An 18,507-nucleotide genomic window follows, 5' to 3' on the forward strand; every position below is an offset into this window, starting at 1 on the left:
ATACTCCATTTTTATTCATGACTAGAGTTTTTAGGGATATAGTATTCTACCTGCTTTAAAACATTTCAAGTGACTACTAAAACTGTTCTCTCTCTTAAGACTAGTAGGAAGGACCAGCTGTTGGAAAGCACTCATTGAACCTCCTCTCCAACAAACATTTCTCACCATTCAGCCCACGCACCAAGCCCAACCGGTTCATTTCGTCCAGGCTATCCCATCTGCTCAGAACTTCCTTCCATTTAATGAGTCTTCCTCTAATTGATCTTCCGAACGCTTTTTACTTCTCTCTTAATCATCCACATACTAAACATGCAATCAACACTGCAGCATCACCATGCCTGCCATCACAGAGACAAACCCTACCCTGCAATTCACTCCCCTTAAATCAAGCTCTCCCTCAAAGCATAAAGAATGAGGCTCTTTAGAAGATGCACACTGTATTCACAGTCACAGGCATTGCCTGTCAGCTGTGTCATGTGACTATATGCCAATATGAGTTTTCTCAGAGAGAATTTTTATTTTAATTCAGATGATAACGGTTCTGTTGGCAAAGCAGCAAGGAGCCTATTACAACCACCCTGCCTTCGGTTCTTTGCTGTTCCTGACTGCTAATGCAGGCATCAAAAATTAAAAGAGCACTTGCAGGGATCTAATTTAATATCATCTGTTTTCTAGGAAGATTTTACTCATCACTCTGTGGGTGTTTTGTTGCTACTTTTTAAATCTTTTCCTATGTACATAGTAGCGTATACATGCTAGAACAGTTCTCTGTCTGGGAGGCACTGTAAAATCAAGTTTTGTTAACCAATACATTTCACCTAAGCACTATATCAAAGATCTCTTAACTCAGAAGGAAAAATACCAACCTTCTAAGGCTGATTTCAATTGACTTTTTTAAAAGAATAGTACTCTCTAGATTGTCCATAAAAGTTCTAGATATTCAAGACCCAATTAAGAGACCAAGCACCCCAATTTTACTTGGAAAGTCTTGGTTCTCCAAACGATGTCACAGTGTCCCTGGAATTTCCACTGGGAAACCTTCATCAATCAGCATATCTGTGAATTTTATAACTACAAAATGTATATTCAAGACACATTTGCTGCACCACTTTGAAACGTATTGTACATCTTTTTCACTCTCATCAGGCGGCAAGTGTTTATTTCACGACTGTTCAAAGCAAAAGCTTGTCATAAATGAGCCAGCAACGACACAGCAACATAGGTCTGATGGCTCAATGACCTGAGCCTAGTCAGTCAAAACCCTCTTTCTGGTACTTCAGAGAGATAATAGAGGCAGGGCCGGCTTCAGGCACCAGCTTATCAAGCAGGTGCTTGAGGTGGCAACTCTGGAGCGAGGCGGCACTTTCAGGTATTCGATGGCAATTCAGCGGAGAGTCCCTCACTCCCACTTGGAGCGAAGGACCTCCCGCTGAATCGCCGCAGATCGCGACTTTTTTTTTTTGATTGCTTGGGGCAGCAAAACCCCTGGAGCTGGCCCTGAACAGAGGAGAGAGAAGATGGACACCTGGCAGTTAGTCTGGCCCTTTGAGATCACCTATACAGTCACCAGAAACCATAGAGAGGAGGAAAGTCAGAGAGAGAGAGAGACAGAACTCATCTGTTTTTTTTTAACTATTATTTGCTCTAAGTAGAGCCTTTGCAATTCAGATGCAGCAAATCAATGAAAGCAACTTGAATGCAGAGAATTTGAGTATACTGTTACCCTAAAAAGCAACATAATGGAACTGTACCAACATATGATTGTGAAAATGCAGCTATCTGAATGCCAAAGCATTTTACCAAAGTCGGCAGGCATAATGATCTCAGTGAAACAGACATAAAAAGGTCAAAACCACACAGAATCAGTGGCCAAAGTGGGAGCAGATTCAGGTTTGCTTCCTCCAGGTTCAGTTCCCTGTAGACTGGAACCCAAGCGTATTTACAGCACTTAGTCAATATCTTTTTATCTGTTATATTTCCACTTTATAGTGTGTAGGGCTACTTTAAATCCATCAGTGCCTTCATTTATAAACATTTCAGAATTGGTAGAAAAATGATTTTGAAGAGGTTTCAGTCTTCCTTAACTGCTCAGGGGGATATTTTCAAAGCCATATGCAGGGAGTATGCCACGTGACTCCCATTCATGTTAAAATTAGAGACACCAGAATAAACCCCATATGCTGCTTTGAAAATGTACCTTGGTGTGTCCACAGAAAATTTCTGCAGCTTAATGGAACCTGCACATTTTCTTCTACCTGTTTTTCTTTCTCCAGTCCATGAATATATTTTTAGCAGCTCTTAATTTTCTCCCCGGTAATACTTTGCACTGTTTTGAAATATGATGTGCTGCTGCTCTGACTCCTGAGCAACCCTTTTATTCTAATTGTCAGTTTAATAGGTACAGTATTTGCTTTTAAAATGTATAGCTTCCAATAATATCCCTCTCTGAACCAGTAACAACTGGTTGATCCTGTCGCCCTCACTGATCCGAGCTAGTCCCCAAGGTCTGCTCCTGCAGCCCTTACTCGCCCGAGTAGTCCCACCTACTCAGGCCAGGTGTGTTCACAGTCTGCAGGCATAAGACTTCAAAATGCATTAACAGAGTGTGGTTCAGCTAGATTGAGTCCCTGCCTCTCTTTGCATTTGCATTACCTTATTTGCACCCACCATCTGGTTATCAAAAGATGGAAGCACTCAGATTTCAAGGCCCCAATCCTGCAACCAAAACTCATGCCCACATTGAGTCTCACTGATAACAATGGGGTTATTTCTGGCATTTGCAGGATCAAGTTTTGGGATTGGCGTAGTTGTGAGTGTAACTGACTCCAGCATGTCTTGGTGATAACAGAAAGCACTGCATATACTGCACTTAAACACACACGTATGTAAATACTTGTAAATATTAGATTTGTCATGTACAACTATAATCTTCACAGTCATTTAAAAATATAGAAAAACATTTTAACTTAATTTTTCATTTGACAGCTTAAGATCTCTACTCTTTCCTGCTTGTGACTGCATGTATGAAGGATAATGTACTGAAAGATTATATGACTGCCATCTCTTAGCTTTCTCCTCATCCTCCTCTTTGCTCTCCAAATCCCAACATATTATCACTTTGCCAGTTTATAACAAAAATCTGCCTGAATCTGCATCTATAAACTTCACTGCTTTTAAATGATATGTAAATAAAGGGGAAAAAACGATATGTATGCTGAAGTTGTTGCCTCCATGAATCAAGGCCTTGCCTATCAATGGATGTGTGCTGTCAGACTAAGTACAATTAATGTGTTAGCCCTCTGAAGGAGGATAGTCTTGTGGACAAGTGATATGGGTTCAGTTCCCAGCTCAGTCCTCTGACTTTCCATGTGACCTTCAGCAAGTCACTCGATTTTTCTTTGCCTTAGTTCCCCATCTGTAAAGTGGGGATAATGATACTTCTTTTCTGCCACTCTTTGTCTGTCTTGTCTACTTAGATTATAATCTGTCAGGGTCAAGAATTCTCTCTTAATATATATTTTTGTACAATGCCTAGCGGAATGGGGTCATAATGTCAGTTGGGGCCACTAGGCAACACTGTGCTACAACTAAATAACAACAACAGCTTGGGCTGGAAACACAAAAGGCAAACTACAATAGAAATCATTAAAAACATTTACCAACTGTGACAGTCTGTACCCCTATGTTTAGCCCTTTTACAGGACTATGATAAATTTCATACAAATTATACCTTGTGAGGTGTCATTTGAAAACTCAAAATTTGCTGATCAGTATTGCCCTGGTAAAATATGTGTGGAAACACTGGATGTAAAATTATGAGATTACACTGTGTTAGATTACTAAAATATTTTCCAAGCCTGGGGAGCAGTCACAAACTAGTTCCCCAGAGATAAAAAGCCGATGCCTCAGCCAGGTGTCAACAAAATCAAATGGACCATCACCTAGTCAAAAGGCCATTCTTTGGGAGGAAAAAGGGTGCGGGCAAAAAATTTACATCTTGATAAAGAAACAGCTGTGTAGGGTTCCCATCCACATAGACTTTTTGTCTCCTGAACCTCAGCTGGAGATTATTCTTGAAGAAGAGAAAGAACTGTAAGAAAGAAGAGCAGGTGCCCCAAAATATCTTTCCTTGTCTCTCTATCCACAGCATCAACATCTGAAGAACAAGGAAGCAAAACTGGACTGGGGGAGGAATCCTGACTGAAAGAAATTCAGCCAGTAAGACTAGGGAAATATGTGGTGAGAGACACTTTGCTTTGAATTCACTCTAGCTTGTTAAGTAGGCATTTGTTGTGTTTTACTTTTATTTTTCTTGTAACCAATTTTGACTTTTATGCCTCATTACTTGTAGTCACTTAAAATATCTCTTTTATAGTCAATAAACTTGTTTTATTGTTTTATCTAAACCAATGTGTTTGGAAAACTCCATTTGGGAGAACAGGATTTGTGCATATCATTTTTTATTAATAAAATGACAGACTTTATATGAGCTTGTATTGTCCAGGAGAGACCTAGGAAGGACAGGATGTACATTTCAGGGGAAGTCTGAGGCTGGGAATTTGCTGATGTTACTCTGCAGTGTAATTCATGGAATGCTATAGCACTCATACAATATAGTTGGGAATAACTTACCTGCTGGAGGCGTGTGTGAGCAGACCAGGAGTGGTAGCTCTCACAGCAAAGCAGTGCAAGAGGCACCCTCTGTTGGAGAACTGAGAGCACACAGCTATTCGCTGGTCCAGATTATATCCTGGATAATTTCACACCAACCTTTACCATACATGTGTTATATAAGTCTTCTCTTCTAAGTGTAAGTGAAAACTGATCTCAGATATCACCATACAGTAACTTGGGACATGCTGATATTCTAATGGTGACTACTGTATCAGAGGGAGAATCTTCTCCAGAGCCTGACCTGCAATTTTTGGACAGAACTTCTCTTGTTGTTGGAAAATGCTGATTTGTCAAAACAAACTTTTCGTGACAAAAGTTCTCATCAAAACCAGACAAAACCCCAGAACAGGTCAGTAGTAAGGGCGTGCACTGGATCAGGCAGAGCAAGCCCTGGAACCTGGGTCTTCCATGTAAGTGCCCTAACCACTGGGCTATTCTGAGGTGGAGGTCTTACTCTCTTCCCTCCCCTCATCACATGAAGAATGAAAAATTCTGAAACCTCAACATTTTTCACAACCTATAATTCTTGTTTTCTGGCCAGCTCTACTCTTCTTATCTTCTTTAACGTTTGACAAATGACATGATACTGGCTCATTGTATTTTTTTCTGTCTCACACTTGGTTTTAAATAAACAGTGATTATCTATGTATATTTCATATTGGACAATGAAAAAAGTAGCTTGTAAATGTGTCAATCTCCAAAAGAGGAAGCCACTTCTAAGCATAGCCAGCATGAAAATTATACAATTAACTCAGCAACAATTAATTTCAACTACTGCCAGTCCGCCATTTGAATTTGGTGATTGTTTGTCCTCAGGATGGTGGCATAGCAGAAAATTAATGAGAAAGTCTTGGCTATCATCAAATTAACAACAGATATTGAAGTGTTATTATAGTACTAAAATCAAAGAAGCATAGAGAAGGAAATTAGAATTATCAAATTCTTTCACATGGTAATAACTAAAGCAAATTGAGCAGCTAAAAAACATTCTGTTTTTCTTTATAACTTAAAGGCAACAAGGCACAGAAAAACATACTAGTGCGAAAAAGTTTTATATAGAGATTTTCATTTTTAAAAATACAGTACACTACTCCCAACGGTTTTTCTATAGCTGGTACCCATGCACATTGTGCATGCGTGCATGTGTCTGAGGTTTATCCACTAGCTCAATGGCAAAATTCTTGTCCTCAAAGAAACATAGTCTGCTAGTACAGTGCATGTGGAGTTGGGCAGGAAAAACAGAATGCCCAATTTGATTTCTTCATTATTAAAGGGTATTGTCTTTATTAGTACTTGTAAGGGACACTTTGCTTGGTCAAGTGCCCAGGTTCATATTTAGAAAGAGGAAATTGTAATGTTTGCTTGATTTTTTATTTTTTTGGTCTTTTAACTTAAATAATGGTCTTCAGTTTCCTTTCAGTAATGAAAATACATAGCTGCAAGCAGTCCCAGTTGTTCAGAACCCAGGGACTGTGGCTGTTGCTACAGCCTGCGGGGTTTGTTTTGCCTTCTATCTCTAGTGGCCATTGAGTAGTGTAGCAAATAGACTGAATGAGATTACCTAGTGGGTGGTGAAAAGGGTGGTGGTGGAAAGACTCAATTTGGTGGGGATAGCTGGATTATGGGGCTTGGCCCTCCTCAGCAGAGAAAGTGAGGAAAAAGCCACAGGTTGTGAGAAAAGTCCTACCATTCCTCCCTCCTCCCCCACTGCCTGGATGAGCAGTAGCAGCAAATGGGCCTCTCTCAGCCCCTCAAGATGACAGCCACAGACAGGGATAAGTCTGTTGGGGGAAAGGGGTCATGATGGGGAGAAAGGATAAAGGGGAGCTGGAACACAAAAGCATCTGAATTTCTGAGTTTGTTCATTTTGAATCCCACTTTTGAAGTTCCTCAATCACTAGTTTAAGTGTATTTTTTATAAAATCACGAAATGGAGTTTAATAGGGAGGAGGAGTTATGAGTCTGAGCATTCAGATTAAAAGTAACCTAAAATCCACCAGGATGGGTGCACAGCTCTTTGGCAGTTTCCATACGCTGGCTTAGCTGGAGAAGAATCCTTGGAAAAGAATCTTAAAATGTTGGCAACTATGAAAAGGCCCTCTTTACTTCTGTGTTTGCAAAAATAATGATGTTCCAGAACCCCATTTGGTGTTTTTCAGACACTCTTCTCACTATGAAGTAGGCTATACTAAAATAAGTTTTAGATGGTTATTAATATGCTCACATTGAATAGGGATAAACTGGCTTTCCAATTTCCCTAGGACACTTGGTCAAGCACAACAGGACAAACACTTATTCATATAAAGCATGCCAGTAGGTCTTGAATATCCATACGGAAGGGCAAAGGAAGGAGTGCTGAGTTCAATTTATTGGGACATGAAGATTCAAGCACTAAGGGGACAGCTCCAAGTGGTGCTGAGGGTGTGATTTCCAGCTCGTGTCAGACATACTTGCACTACCTCTCATGGAGGTCTCGCAGAGCTGGTACACTAAAAATAGCAGGGTAACCATGGTAACACAGGCAGTGGTGAGTGGTAGCATTGGTTAGTCACCCAGAGTACAAACATAACTGGACCTTACTGGTATGTACTCATGGTGGTTAGCCCATGCTACTGTGGCTACACTACTATTATTAGAGCACTAGCTCAATGAGAAGTAGTCTGAGTATGTATATGCATTCTGGCAATCACAGCCCTAAGTCCCAGTGTAGATGTAGTCTAAGATACACCTCCAGAGTGAATCATGTCATAATGCAGTTCAAACCATGTGTGGAAGCTATTTCACTAGACACTTGTGACCTAGGGACCTCTTGATGCCAGCTGGCAGCAGGAATAAGGGATGTATATGGGTAACACGAATCCCCTGGGTCTGGTATCTACATTCTAGTTCATCCAGAGGGGTCAAGTGAGGTCTGTAATAAATCTGTGTCACATTGGTCATCAATCGCACTGCAAAACACACGTACATTTCATGTTAGAAGTTATGTCTGTACTATGAAAATTATGTTATTCAGGTCTGTGTCTAGGGCCTCGTCACCAACAAAGGTGACGAGCAGGCTCTCTTTCAGTCAAGAAATATTTATATGTCTGTTTACGTGTAAATTAAGTATTATATGGTTCACAATGGGCCTCCACTCATAAATCTGAACCAAATGCTAATGAAGGATTGTGAAATCTTCAAAGAGAGAAAGTTAACAGAGGAGGTGAACAGCAGGAGTTATCCTGTTTAGGGGTTATACAATGAACTTTGGAAACTATAAGGGATACATATGACCCACTAGTCAGTCCTTCAGTCTGTGAGGACAATGTGTCAGTGGGCTTGATCTTCTGAGAAGAGGGATCTCAACCAAACTGGTTGAAAATGATGGGGAAAGAACTTGGGATAAGCCCTCTTGTAAGAGATAGAGGAATACCTCATTAATTAAGTTTAGTCTCTAGCAAGTGAGTTATAATCTTGTTTTATCTGTAACCATTTGTTTCCAATATTCATACTCACTATCACTTGAATCTCTATTCTTTGACGATAAACTTATTTTTGCCTTCACTGTAAATATATATAAGTCCAAATTGCAATGTACTGTTTCTTTGGGAATAGCAGGCCTGGTAATTATGTGTTTAGTGGATAAGGGGATGAACACTACAGGGAACACTCAGAGGACTCAGGGGTTGCTGTGCCCCTATTGCTAACCTGTATATATATAGATATACAGAGAGAGAGAGAGAGAGAAAGGCCTTCCGAGGCCTGGAAGACAGTTCTTGTGTTGCTAGAGGCGGGTGGTTTCAGGGAGCTGATCCATAGCAAGCACAAGACAACTACAAGATTTCTTCATGCTATGGGCAGATGGTGGTGAAATGCCTCATAATACTGGGTACCCTGCGAAGTGTCACAACACTTCAGTTCCCTCTAGTAGTAGCCTACCAGCCTAACATTCTTGATGCAAGTAGACATCTTGAGCATTTCAGTTTTCATAGTCATGTTTTTTACTGTCCTTAACTGAGGCAGCAAGTTCTTTAATCAGAGATTCTGGTTTCTATTCCAGTGATATTAACAATGGGATTGGTATTCATTTCTGTACTGCCACTGGGCTCCAAGAAAATTCACCCATGTAACCTAAAATTATTTGTCCAACGCAGCAGTCACGACTTCCACAATGTTACATTGCCCCTTTAAGTATACTGACGGCACTCTAAGTACACTGCCTTTTTAAGTAGATCAGGAAGTTGAGACAGCAGCTGCTGCCTGCAAGCTCCCTCTCTCCTGAGCCCTGTTGTGTTCTCCCACCTCCCCTCCGGTCTACGGAGATAGGGTAAGTGGGTGGTAGAAGCAGGGGGGGAGGAAGACACCCTGATATTAGCCCCCCTCTTTCCCTCTCCCCTGCAGGCTCCTGGAAGTATTGCGCAACATTAAATGAGCAACATAACAACAAAACAATGTTAACCGGGACAACTTTAAGTGAGGAGTTACTGTACTGGCTTTCTGAGGCTGCAGGTAATTAGACTGAATCAGTGAGGCGATGTGAACAACTCTCATTTTGCTCACTGGGTTAACTTGGAAGCCCACCTCTCACTCACCATGTCTCTTTCTATCCTCCAGCAGGGTAGACTCATTTGTCTTTATCGCTTTGAAGGCTCACCAACTCTGCTTACCCTGGTGCAGTGAGTCATCTAGATCATCTGACTGGTGACCTGCTGCACGTTTTGTCAAACACAGGGCTATTATCGCCTGTTCTAAGAATGGGGGAAAGAGCAGCATCTCCAATTGGTAAATGTTGGCTTTTGAATGACAACCACTGTATTTGATCAGGACAACACAAGAGATGTAAATTTCAGATGACAAACAAGGACACTTGTATAAGGACAAAAAGAAAATCTTGCTTTGTTTAAAAGAAAAAGCCATTTGAATGATTTTCACTCCCTCTCTTCAACCACAGTGCTATTTAGATTACAATTACTTAAAGTGAGCCAATAATAATTTGAGTTCCTCTGCTACACTAAGACAGGCTATAAAAATCTCATTGTCAGCTACATCATTCATCATGATAACCTCATTTCAACTGAAACAAAATCTCAGACGTCACCCCCACCCACTCTTTTTATTTTTATTCGCCTATAATAAGGTCTATAGTCTAGGGAGCTTCAGGCTGAACCATGCATTGTGATTTACAAAATGAAAATCTAGAATTATATGTTCACTGACATTTACATCAGCAGCAATTCATGCAGCAAAAAGCCATATGCCATGCACCTCTGATTTAACCAAATTATGGGCACATACATCAGAAAGAAGAAATACAAATCTGAAGATGAGAGGGGTTCCCATGATTCGATTTTTATCAGCACTTTAAACAGAGAATGACAGTGGCAATATCACAACAGGTTTTGTTCGGATGACAGTTTTAGTTATATCATTTCACTGACTGACTGATACAGCCTGCATGAAAGTAACAGAATTTCTTCCAATGCCAAACATTTTTATAGCGAGTACAAAAAGCACCGCTAGTAGTTCACAGTACAATCACTCTATTGAAAGCTAAGGGTATTTAGTGGCCTTATTTGCACCCACAGTGATGAAAATGAAGAGTGCTTTGAAAACATGAAGAGCCAACAGTTTTTTAAATTGCCATTTACAGGGTGTTAAAGCAGACCTGTATGAGATCTACAGTAACAAATGGTCTTAATTAGGGAATGAAAGAGCGGAATCCATTCAGCCAGGGGAATCCAGGCTTTTAGAAAAGGAGACCTATCATCAGTTTGCAAATATTCAACAAGACACTTGTGTTCAGTCTGAGCTGTGTTGCATGACAGAGAGAAGGGGGAAGCAAAGGCTAGACACTGTAATTCTTATTAGAAAATGAATAATAAACCACCATAGTAAAATAAAATCAGAAACCTAAGCAGCAGGATAAAATTAACCTAAGATACTGCATATTAGGAGCAAAGATTTTATTTTATTTACCTAGATGCTTTGATTGTAATGAACATTTTGTCGACCCACACCCTTTTGTTCCCTGCCCTAGGCAATCTCTCTTTTTCTAGGCAGCACCCAAGCTGGCATTCATCCACCTCAGAGGGCAGAGGTGACGCTTCAAAGATGAGGGGAAAGCAGGGTTAAGTGCCATCACAGCAGCTGCCCGGGCAGGAAGAAGAAGGGGCGGGGCCAGAGCTGGAGCAGAAGGGGCTGGACCAGAGCCTTTTCTGGCCATGCTGGGATGTGGCCTGATGCAGCACAGCAGCTGCCTGGGAGAGCGCTTGGTTGCACCAGTGGCGGACCCTGCCTCCTCCCTGGCATGCTTGGAGTCAGCCCTGTCCCCAGAAGCTGAGCCCGGGCAGGAAGTGGGTGGCCACTTCTGCCCCTCCCCAGCCACGCTCTCGCCAAGACAACTGCTATGCTGCATGGAGCAGAGGACAGGAGTGACTCTCTCCCAAGCCCCACTCAGGCCAGGCTGCCAGGGAGGGCATCCAAATGTGCCGAGGGGAGCTGGCACAGCAGGAGGACAGAGCACAGTCCCCAACAGGTAACATAGGATGAGGAGGGGGCAGAAAGAACTGGGGGGGCCTGGGTTGAGGGCAGGGAGGAGACAGGTCCTTCCCTTTAGCTGGTTCCCCCCTCCCCCAGTATGGGGAGGCAGCAGTTGTCTATGTCTGAGGGCCTGTTTACACTTCAGCACTATACTGGTGCAGCTGTGCTGCTGTAGGGCTTAGTGAAGACGCTATCTACTCTGACAGGAGAGCGTAGGTAATCCACCTCCACACCCTAAGTGATGTAGGTACACTAACATACGTTTGTAGTGCAGACCAGTGCTCAGCCTTCTCTTCATGTAAAATCACCTTTTCAGTTGAACACAATTTTTGATTTTTAAAAAACAACAATAATATGATGCCTACCCAAGTATTACTTGTGTTCTCTGCAATATCTGTTTGCCATGTACCTGAAAGGTGAACTGGAAAGCAAAATAAAAGGTGAAAAACTGGCCCCATTGAAGTTAATAGCAAAACTGGCATTGATTTCAATGGGGCAGGATTACAACCTTAAAATGTTTCCCCTGTAACAATTCCTTCCTGATAGAGATCTATGTGATTATTTCACTGTATACTCTGCCACCCTGCTACAATAGAAATATAAAGCCCTCCCTTCCCACATGAGGACTTTGGCAAAGTCTTTGGATTACATAAAATAAGAGGCCACACAAATCTGTAATCTGAGCTTTATTCTTAGCTCCTTATCCTGATAAAATGATTCATGTGGCTGTACCTTACAACTGCATGGAGCTCCCATGAATTCAATTGAGCTCCATGCAGAGGTCACATAACGTTCTGCCTCCAGGGATAATTTTACAGGATTACTGCACTAATCAGCATCCCACTTACTGCACAGCTCCAGTTGTAGCCTGATGTGACATCACTATTTTAGGAAGGTCTTCCAAAGATTACAGAGCCATCTGGCAAAAAGAAGGAAGTGAGGACATGATATTTTCAGTGTAAAAGCTAGAAGTTGTTTTTTTTTAAAGTTACGAGCTTACCTTTGTATATCATAAAGGGCAGAAAAGGGCCAGCAGTTTTTTTTCTTATTGCTTCAAAGTACGGCTGTCAAGCGATTAAAAAAATTAATCGCGATTAATCGCACTGTTAAACAATAATAGAATACCATTTATTTAAATATCTTGGAAGTTTTCTACATTTTGAAATATATTAACTTAAATTACAACACAGAATACAAAGTGTACAGTGCTCACTTTATATTTATTTTTATTACAAGTATTTGCACTGTAAAAAAAACCCCCTAAAATAGTATTTTCAATTAACTTAAGTACTGTAGTGCAATCTCTTTATCATGAAAGTTGAACTTACAAATGTAGAATTATGTACAAAAAAACCTGCATTTAAAAATAAAACATTGTAAAATTTTAGAGCCTGCAAGTCCACACAGTCCTACTTCTTGTTCAGCCAATCGCTCAGACAAGTTTGTTTACATATGCAGGAGATAATCCTGCCCACTTCTTGTTTTACAATGTCACCTGAAAATAATAACAGGCATTCTCATGGCACTGTTGTAGCCAGTGTTGCAAGATATTTACATGCCAGATACGCTGAATATTCATATGTCCCTTTATGCTTCAACCACCATTCCAGGAGACATGATTTCAATTACAATACAGAATTAAATATACATGAAAATGTAGAAGAACATCCAAAAGATTTAATAAATTTCAACTGGCGTTCTACTGTTTAACAGTGCGATTAAAACTGTGATTAATTGTGATTAATATTTTTAATTGCAATTAATTTATTTGAATTGTATGAGTTAACTGCAATTAATCGACAGCCCTACTTCAAAGTTCAATTTAAATGCTTATAATCTCATAGAACCCAAATCAATTAACTGTTTGTTAAAAACAGGAATGCATTCTTTACAACATTAGTTGAGGCTGGGGTTTTTAAAGGGGCCTAAAGGAATTAGGTTGAAGAGGATGAAAAATGTTATCTATGTGACAAGTGCCTTTTATCTGAACAACCCCACATTTTCAGGTAAGAATGTTGAAATTTTAATCTGATTTTTGCATTCTGACCCATCTGTAGAAATAAGACTGCATCTTCTCTACTTAACCTCCTGGTGCCTTTTGCAGTAATTGTCTTGGTCTGGCAATCTAGTGGAATCCTGATGTAGATCAGAAAGATATAGATAAACATAGATAAAGTTATATACCAAGCTATTTTAAAATGATAGCTGATGAAGGATACATTTGCTAAATAGATACATTTCCACTGCATTAAAAGAGCAGATTTAATAGAATATTGACCAGATGCGATAAGAAATTTCTTAAATGAATAGATTTACAGTGTAACATACCAAAGTGCATAGTTTAAAACAGCAAAGCTAACGGAATAGACCTGATAACTTCACTGCACCCAATTATAGTCTAACAGGTTTCTACTATTCTTAAATAGTAGTTTTCAATTAAAGAACTTATGCTTTCTATATACATCATACAGCAGACTTGTAAAATGAGTTATAACTGCCAAAAAGATGTTTAGCTAACTTCATGCACTGCACAATTAATAACAATATATTCATAGCAATTATCTGTTTCCAGTAAAAATTAATAGAGTGCTAATAGCTGCAGGTGTGTTAATTTAATTTGCAGTAATCCGCTAGAGACTGAGGTATACAACATTTATTCTACAGGAGAATTATCCATTTTGCAGTCTCTCTGACCAATATAAACAAAGCATTACCAAATGAAATTCTAATCAGGCTAACAGAAGGGTATAATCATTCAGCTATCTCAACATTTTCTCTAGTTAAATGCAAACTTTCATTTCTAAAGTCAACCCAGAAAAAATTACATTCACTGCTTCACAAATGTTGAGATGACCATAAGAAAACAATAAACACTTTCGTGAACATCTGTGAAGAGCTACTTAGCACACCACTACTAAAAAGAAAAACATGTTCTGCACACTGGATTTTACTTTTCACTTTAATTTTTCCATTACCTCTTTTTTTTCCCTTTCAGGTGGCAATACAGGTCTTTTAATGTTCCCTTTCTCCTTTACCTGTCTCCCAACCCTCATCACGGTACCTCTTTCTGGCCGTCCATTAAGTGACTAGTTTCCTTCAGAAAAGGATACAAGCAGTTACTGTGATTCAGGGGCTTTGAGGGTCCTGGTAGATAGATGAACTGTACCACCTTCTTGCCTGAGGATGCATCAAGGCAGGTGACTGAGTGCTTGCTATAGTGGCCCCAGACTGATGACTTCGCTCTCCCTGGATATTCCCCAGAGTCCCTACTTTCAAACAGCATTTGAAAATACTCTTTTCCCAGGTGTTCTCTATTCATCACAAGTAGTGCTGGACCAAAAAAAAAAACTTGCCTCCCTCAGTACACTGCTTACATAAGTATTCACTTTTAAATCCTGCCCTTGAACAATTAGTCATATTCTAAACCTGCCCTTGAGTAATTATACATTCTAACTATGCCTACAAAATGAAATCACTAGAGAATCTGAGAAAGAAGCAACGTAGTCCTTTCAAATCCTCACCAAGCAGAGAAATAATATTTTTCATTGTTTACATTATGTTCATTGTCTTTTCTATTACCTTGTCATAGAACAAGGGGAAATGATCAGAGTGTTGGAGTATGTCAGCAATAAATGTCATTTGTGGTCATCAAAAGCCTCAGTGTTTGCTCTGGTATTTAATTACAGGATTCACAAAAGGTATTTATTGCTTTTATCTGCTGCCAGTGTGAATGTTACCTATTAAATTTACTATCGCCCAACACAGAGCACTGTTTGTTATATGTATGCCTGCAATATGTCTCATATGATTTATGCATGTTCTTAATATAATCTCATAAATTGTCAATTTACGCCCCATTCCTGCATTGGGATCTAGTACCATAGACTGCCATTGCCAGTGAGACATCCCAATAAAGTACCAGAACTCCTCATGGATACACAGGTCTAGGGCCTTATTGTGGTTTGTCTGGTACAGTAACTTGAAATAACAGTTTTAATTGAACTTTGCAAAGTTTATAGCATAAAGCATTATTTGGCAATAAAAATATATCTTCAGTATCTGAGAAGGATGACCTCAAATGACTACATAGTAAAATGTATTAATTATATTTCTGCAATGAGGAAAAATCTTGAGAAGAAGACATCTTAGCTCTTTAGTTAAAAAAAAAAATTATAGGTTTATTAGATTTCCTCCTCCAGCAGATGCTTCAATCAAAGCAGGAGATGTGAGGACTTTAAAAGCTTTGGATTTTGGTAGTCCATGGATTTATCTTGGGAAGGTCATTTTGTCAGCCTTCTTGAAATGATACAGTCTACATTTTCATTACCACTAGACAATCTTAATTGTGAATATACTACAACAAATTTACTCCTTAGAGCTGTACTATGAATTTTCTTGACTACCTAGGTGCTGTGGTTTCTGCAAGAAGAGACTTTTTATATATTGATTGAGAACCATTTGAGGTCAACAGTAAGTCCAGGAAGACTCAGGATTTACAATTCCAACTGAACATGAACCTGCCAAGACACCTTAAGTAGGGCAGTCTGATGGATGAATGTTCATGCAAGACAACCAGACAGGTCCCTCTGAAATGTTGAACTGCCTGAGTTTGAGTCCCTGCAAATGATTACAGCAGCTTAATACTTTGAGAAAGTGTTTGTATTTAAGAATAAAAATAGTTGATTTATAACCAGGATTCTTGTCCTGAGGGAGAAAAGTTCACAAGGTATGGTTTTATTGGGGATGACAGAGATTTGAACAGGAGATTTTGCCATGCTAATCACAGTCGGTTCTGGAGCCACTGACTTACATTTAGACTCACCGCTCTCAAAAGTCCCTAGAATCTCATACTCAACATGGATTGTTTTTACTGTGTGTGTGGAGGAGGGCTGGCCTCAGGGGGTTGCGCACAAGAAAATTTCGTGGAAGGTGCATATGACAGACATGGGGGAGATCCATGGGATGCATATGGATTAACCTACTCTGCTCTCAAATTCACCAGCTCACATGGCCAACTGCTCCTTCAGATGGCCAGTGAAAGCAGGGGGTTTACAAAAACCAGGATGGTGTGACCCTGTTTACGACTCACTGCTGGGGCGCCTCCTTGCGGCTCATCTGGGGATTAGCTCTCAAATGGTTTGACAACCCCTTCTTTGGTTGCTTGCCCAATAGTGTGTGTGTGTCTCTCTCTCTCTCTCTGGACTCCAGTTACTAGCTTTTGCAGTGAAGACAGTCTTTGATGAGATGGGCAACAAAGGGCCAATCAGCACAAGTTGTTGTGGTGTGGTAGGTTTATGTGATCACCAAACATCTTTTACATAGGGCACCAAACAGTCATCTCCCATTTAGTCCCTATTGAGCTAGATTTAAACCTGTACCCTATTGATGAAAGGTTCTGTATTCCATTACCAATCCCCTGGACTAACTCAGAGCTCCCTAGTTTACTCACATTAATCTCAGACCTGTCAGTAAAACTGAGACACAAGCATCCCATGTACCAATATACAAGATGAATGATTATGTACAGCTAGGAAATATTATATTTACAAAGGCACAAACCATGCCGCACTTTTACAAACAACAGCTGATGACATAGCATGCTAAAGGCTCTTTGATCACCTGTGCACTCCAAAAACAGACAGGTTTCAAGTAAAATGCAGTTGTTTCCATTTGTGGGTCTAACTACATCTTAATTTTTCTACAGTACACACCCGATATAAATAATGTAAGCCCTAAAGCATGTCATAAAGGCACAATATAAGTTTAGCTGCCTGACTGAATTATTCTATACAGATTTCTACTTCTATATTAAGACTCTGAAAAAAGGTTACAGATACAATGTTAACATCCTTCTTCTTTAAGATATGAGGAACATTAGAGTCTCTTTCTAATGCATGTGAGTGTAATAGCCAGGGCTGACAAAAAGTTTCATGAGGGAGAGTTTAAAAGAAAAAGCATGAGATCTTACAGATCTCTTTGAAAACACACAATAGAATTCTTCAAACCGTATGCTGCTATTAAAAAAGCTTTAAAAATCAATGAACAGTGATGGAATCTCCCCAGCATGGAGTGTAATGGCTGGATTTCACCACTGAAATAAAGTCTTTATCTATGGTTTACCAAAGCCTTAAGAATAGACTAAGGAACCAACGGGAAAGTAGTGGGGAGTTCCCAATGATTCTACTTCTAGCAATACACCTTTCTTTAGTGTGAGAGATGGGGAATAAGTCTCCAAATGTGCACACAAGCTAGGGTGTAAAACCTCTTAATACCTCTAGAATGTCCAATTTACTTTGATTAATCAAAATTTAAATTAAAAGAGCTATCCCTTCTTCATTATGATTAAAGACTACAGAGTAGCTCTCAAGTAGAAATGTTAGGTTCCGAGAGCCTTACTCCAGAATACTAAGTTTCCAACTGAGCTTCGGGGAAAAAGAATTCCACATCTCAAGTGATTAACAAAAGATATGAAAGTGGTACTTTCATACATTATCAGGACAATAAAAAGGTTATTCAAACTAAAAACTGATCCTAAAGCTTATGAAGATAGAAAGTGAGGAGAAGCAATTTGTCATGTATGACAACAAACTGCATCTTTTAGGGATTGCTCTGTGCTGTCTCCAAAGAGACACTCATCTGTAAAAGGAAGGGCTAAAAGATCCTATCCTTTTAAAAGTTTAAATAGTACATTACAACAGAGAGGCAACTGCACTTGGTCTTCCAAAGAACCCCAGAACAATGTATAATACTAAAAAATAAATATATTAATTTTCATCCTCCACTGAATATTTTTGGGGACTGTCTGTTGTCAGAAATGGGACTGCCCTATTACACTAATCCACTAGGATAACTAGTTGTATATTCTCAATTCAGTGTGAGAGCAATTACATACCAAATCCTTATTGGGCTGGGATGATAATATAGCTTCAGTGATCAACATCCATTCATGCACTTGTTAAATATAGTCACTTATTACGACGACCTCTTAAAAAGCATTGGCATCTTTATACATGTGAGTTAAATTTTCAAACTATCCAGTGAATTGTCTTGCCGACGCATTTTTGGGTAGTAAATACTTGGCCAGTCAACTACAGAAGTGTATTAAGAAAATCCCACACAAGAACATTGTGCTTTTTTATGGGCATCCCTTCCTCCTCTTGCCAGAGCATATGTCCTCATTGGCAGCTATCTGTATCTAAAAAATGGCCAGTCCACATTGTGTCCTGAAGATCCACCACTACTTCATCTAGGGAAGACTGTTTTTCCTCACTTGAGCAGCCAACTCTCTTTCAGCTACATTTCAGTTTGGCATGA

General features: G+C 39.8%; 1 protein-coding gene across 1 annotated transcript in view; it reads right to left on the reverse strand.

The window, feature by feature from the left end:
• Positions 1–16,973: 16,973 nt before the first annotated feature.
• LOC127044633 (engulfment and cell motility protein 1) overlaps positions 16,974–18,507 on the reverse strand; it is a 305,086-nt gene continuing 303,552 nt past the window's right edge. The window contains exon 17 of the mRNA XM_050939721.1: positions 16,974–17,009. Within this exon, the coding sequence (XP_050795678.1) occupies positions 16,974–17,009 (36 nt within the window). The remainder of the gene's footprint in view (positions 17,010–18,507) is intronic.

The sequence above is a fragment of the Gopherus flavomarginatus genome, chromosome 2 (assembly GCF_025201925.1).
Source record: "Gopherus flavomarginatus isolate rGopFla2 chromosome 2, rGopFla2.mat.asm, whole genome shotgun sequence".
Lineage (NCBI taxonomy): Eukaryota > Metazoa > Chordata > Testudines > Testudinidae > Gopherus > Gopherus flavomarginatus.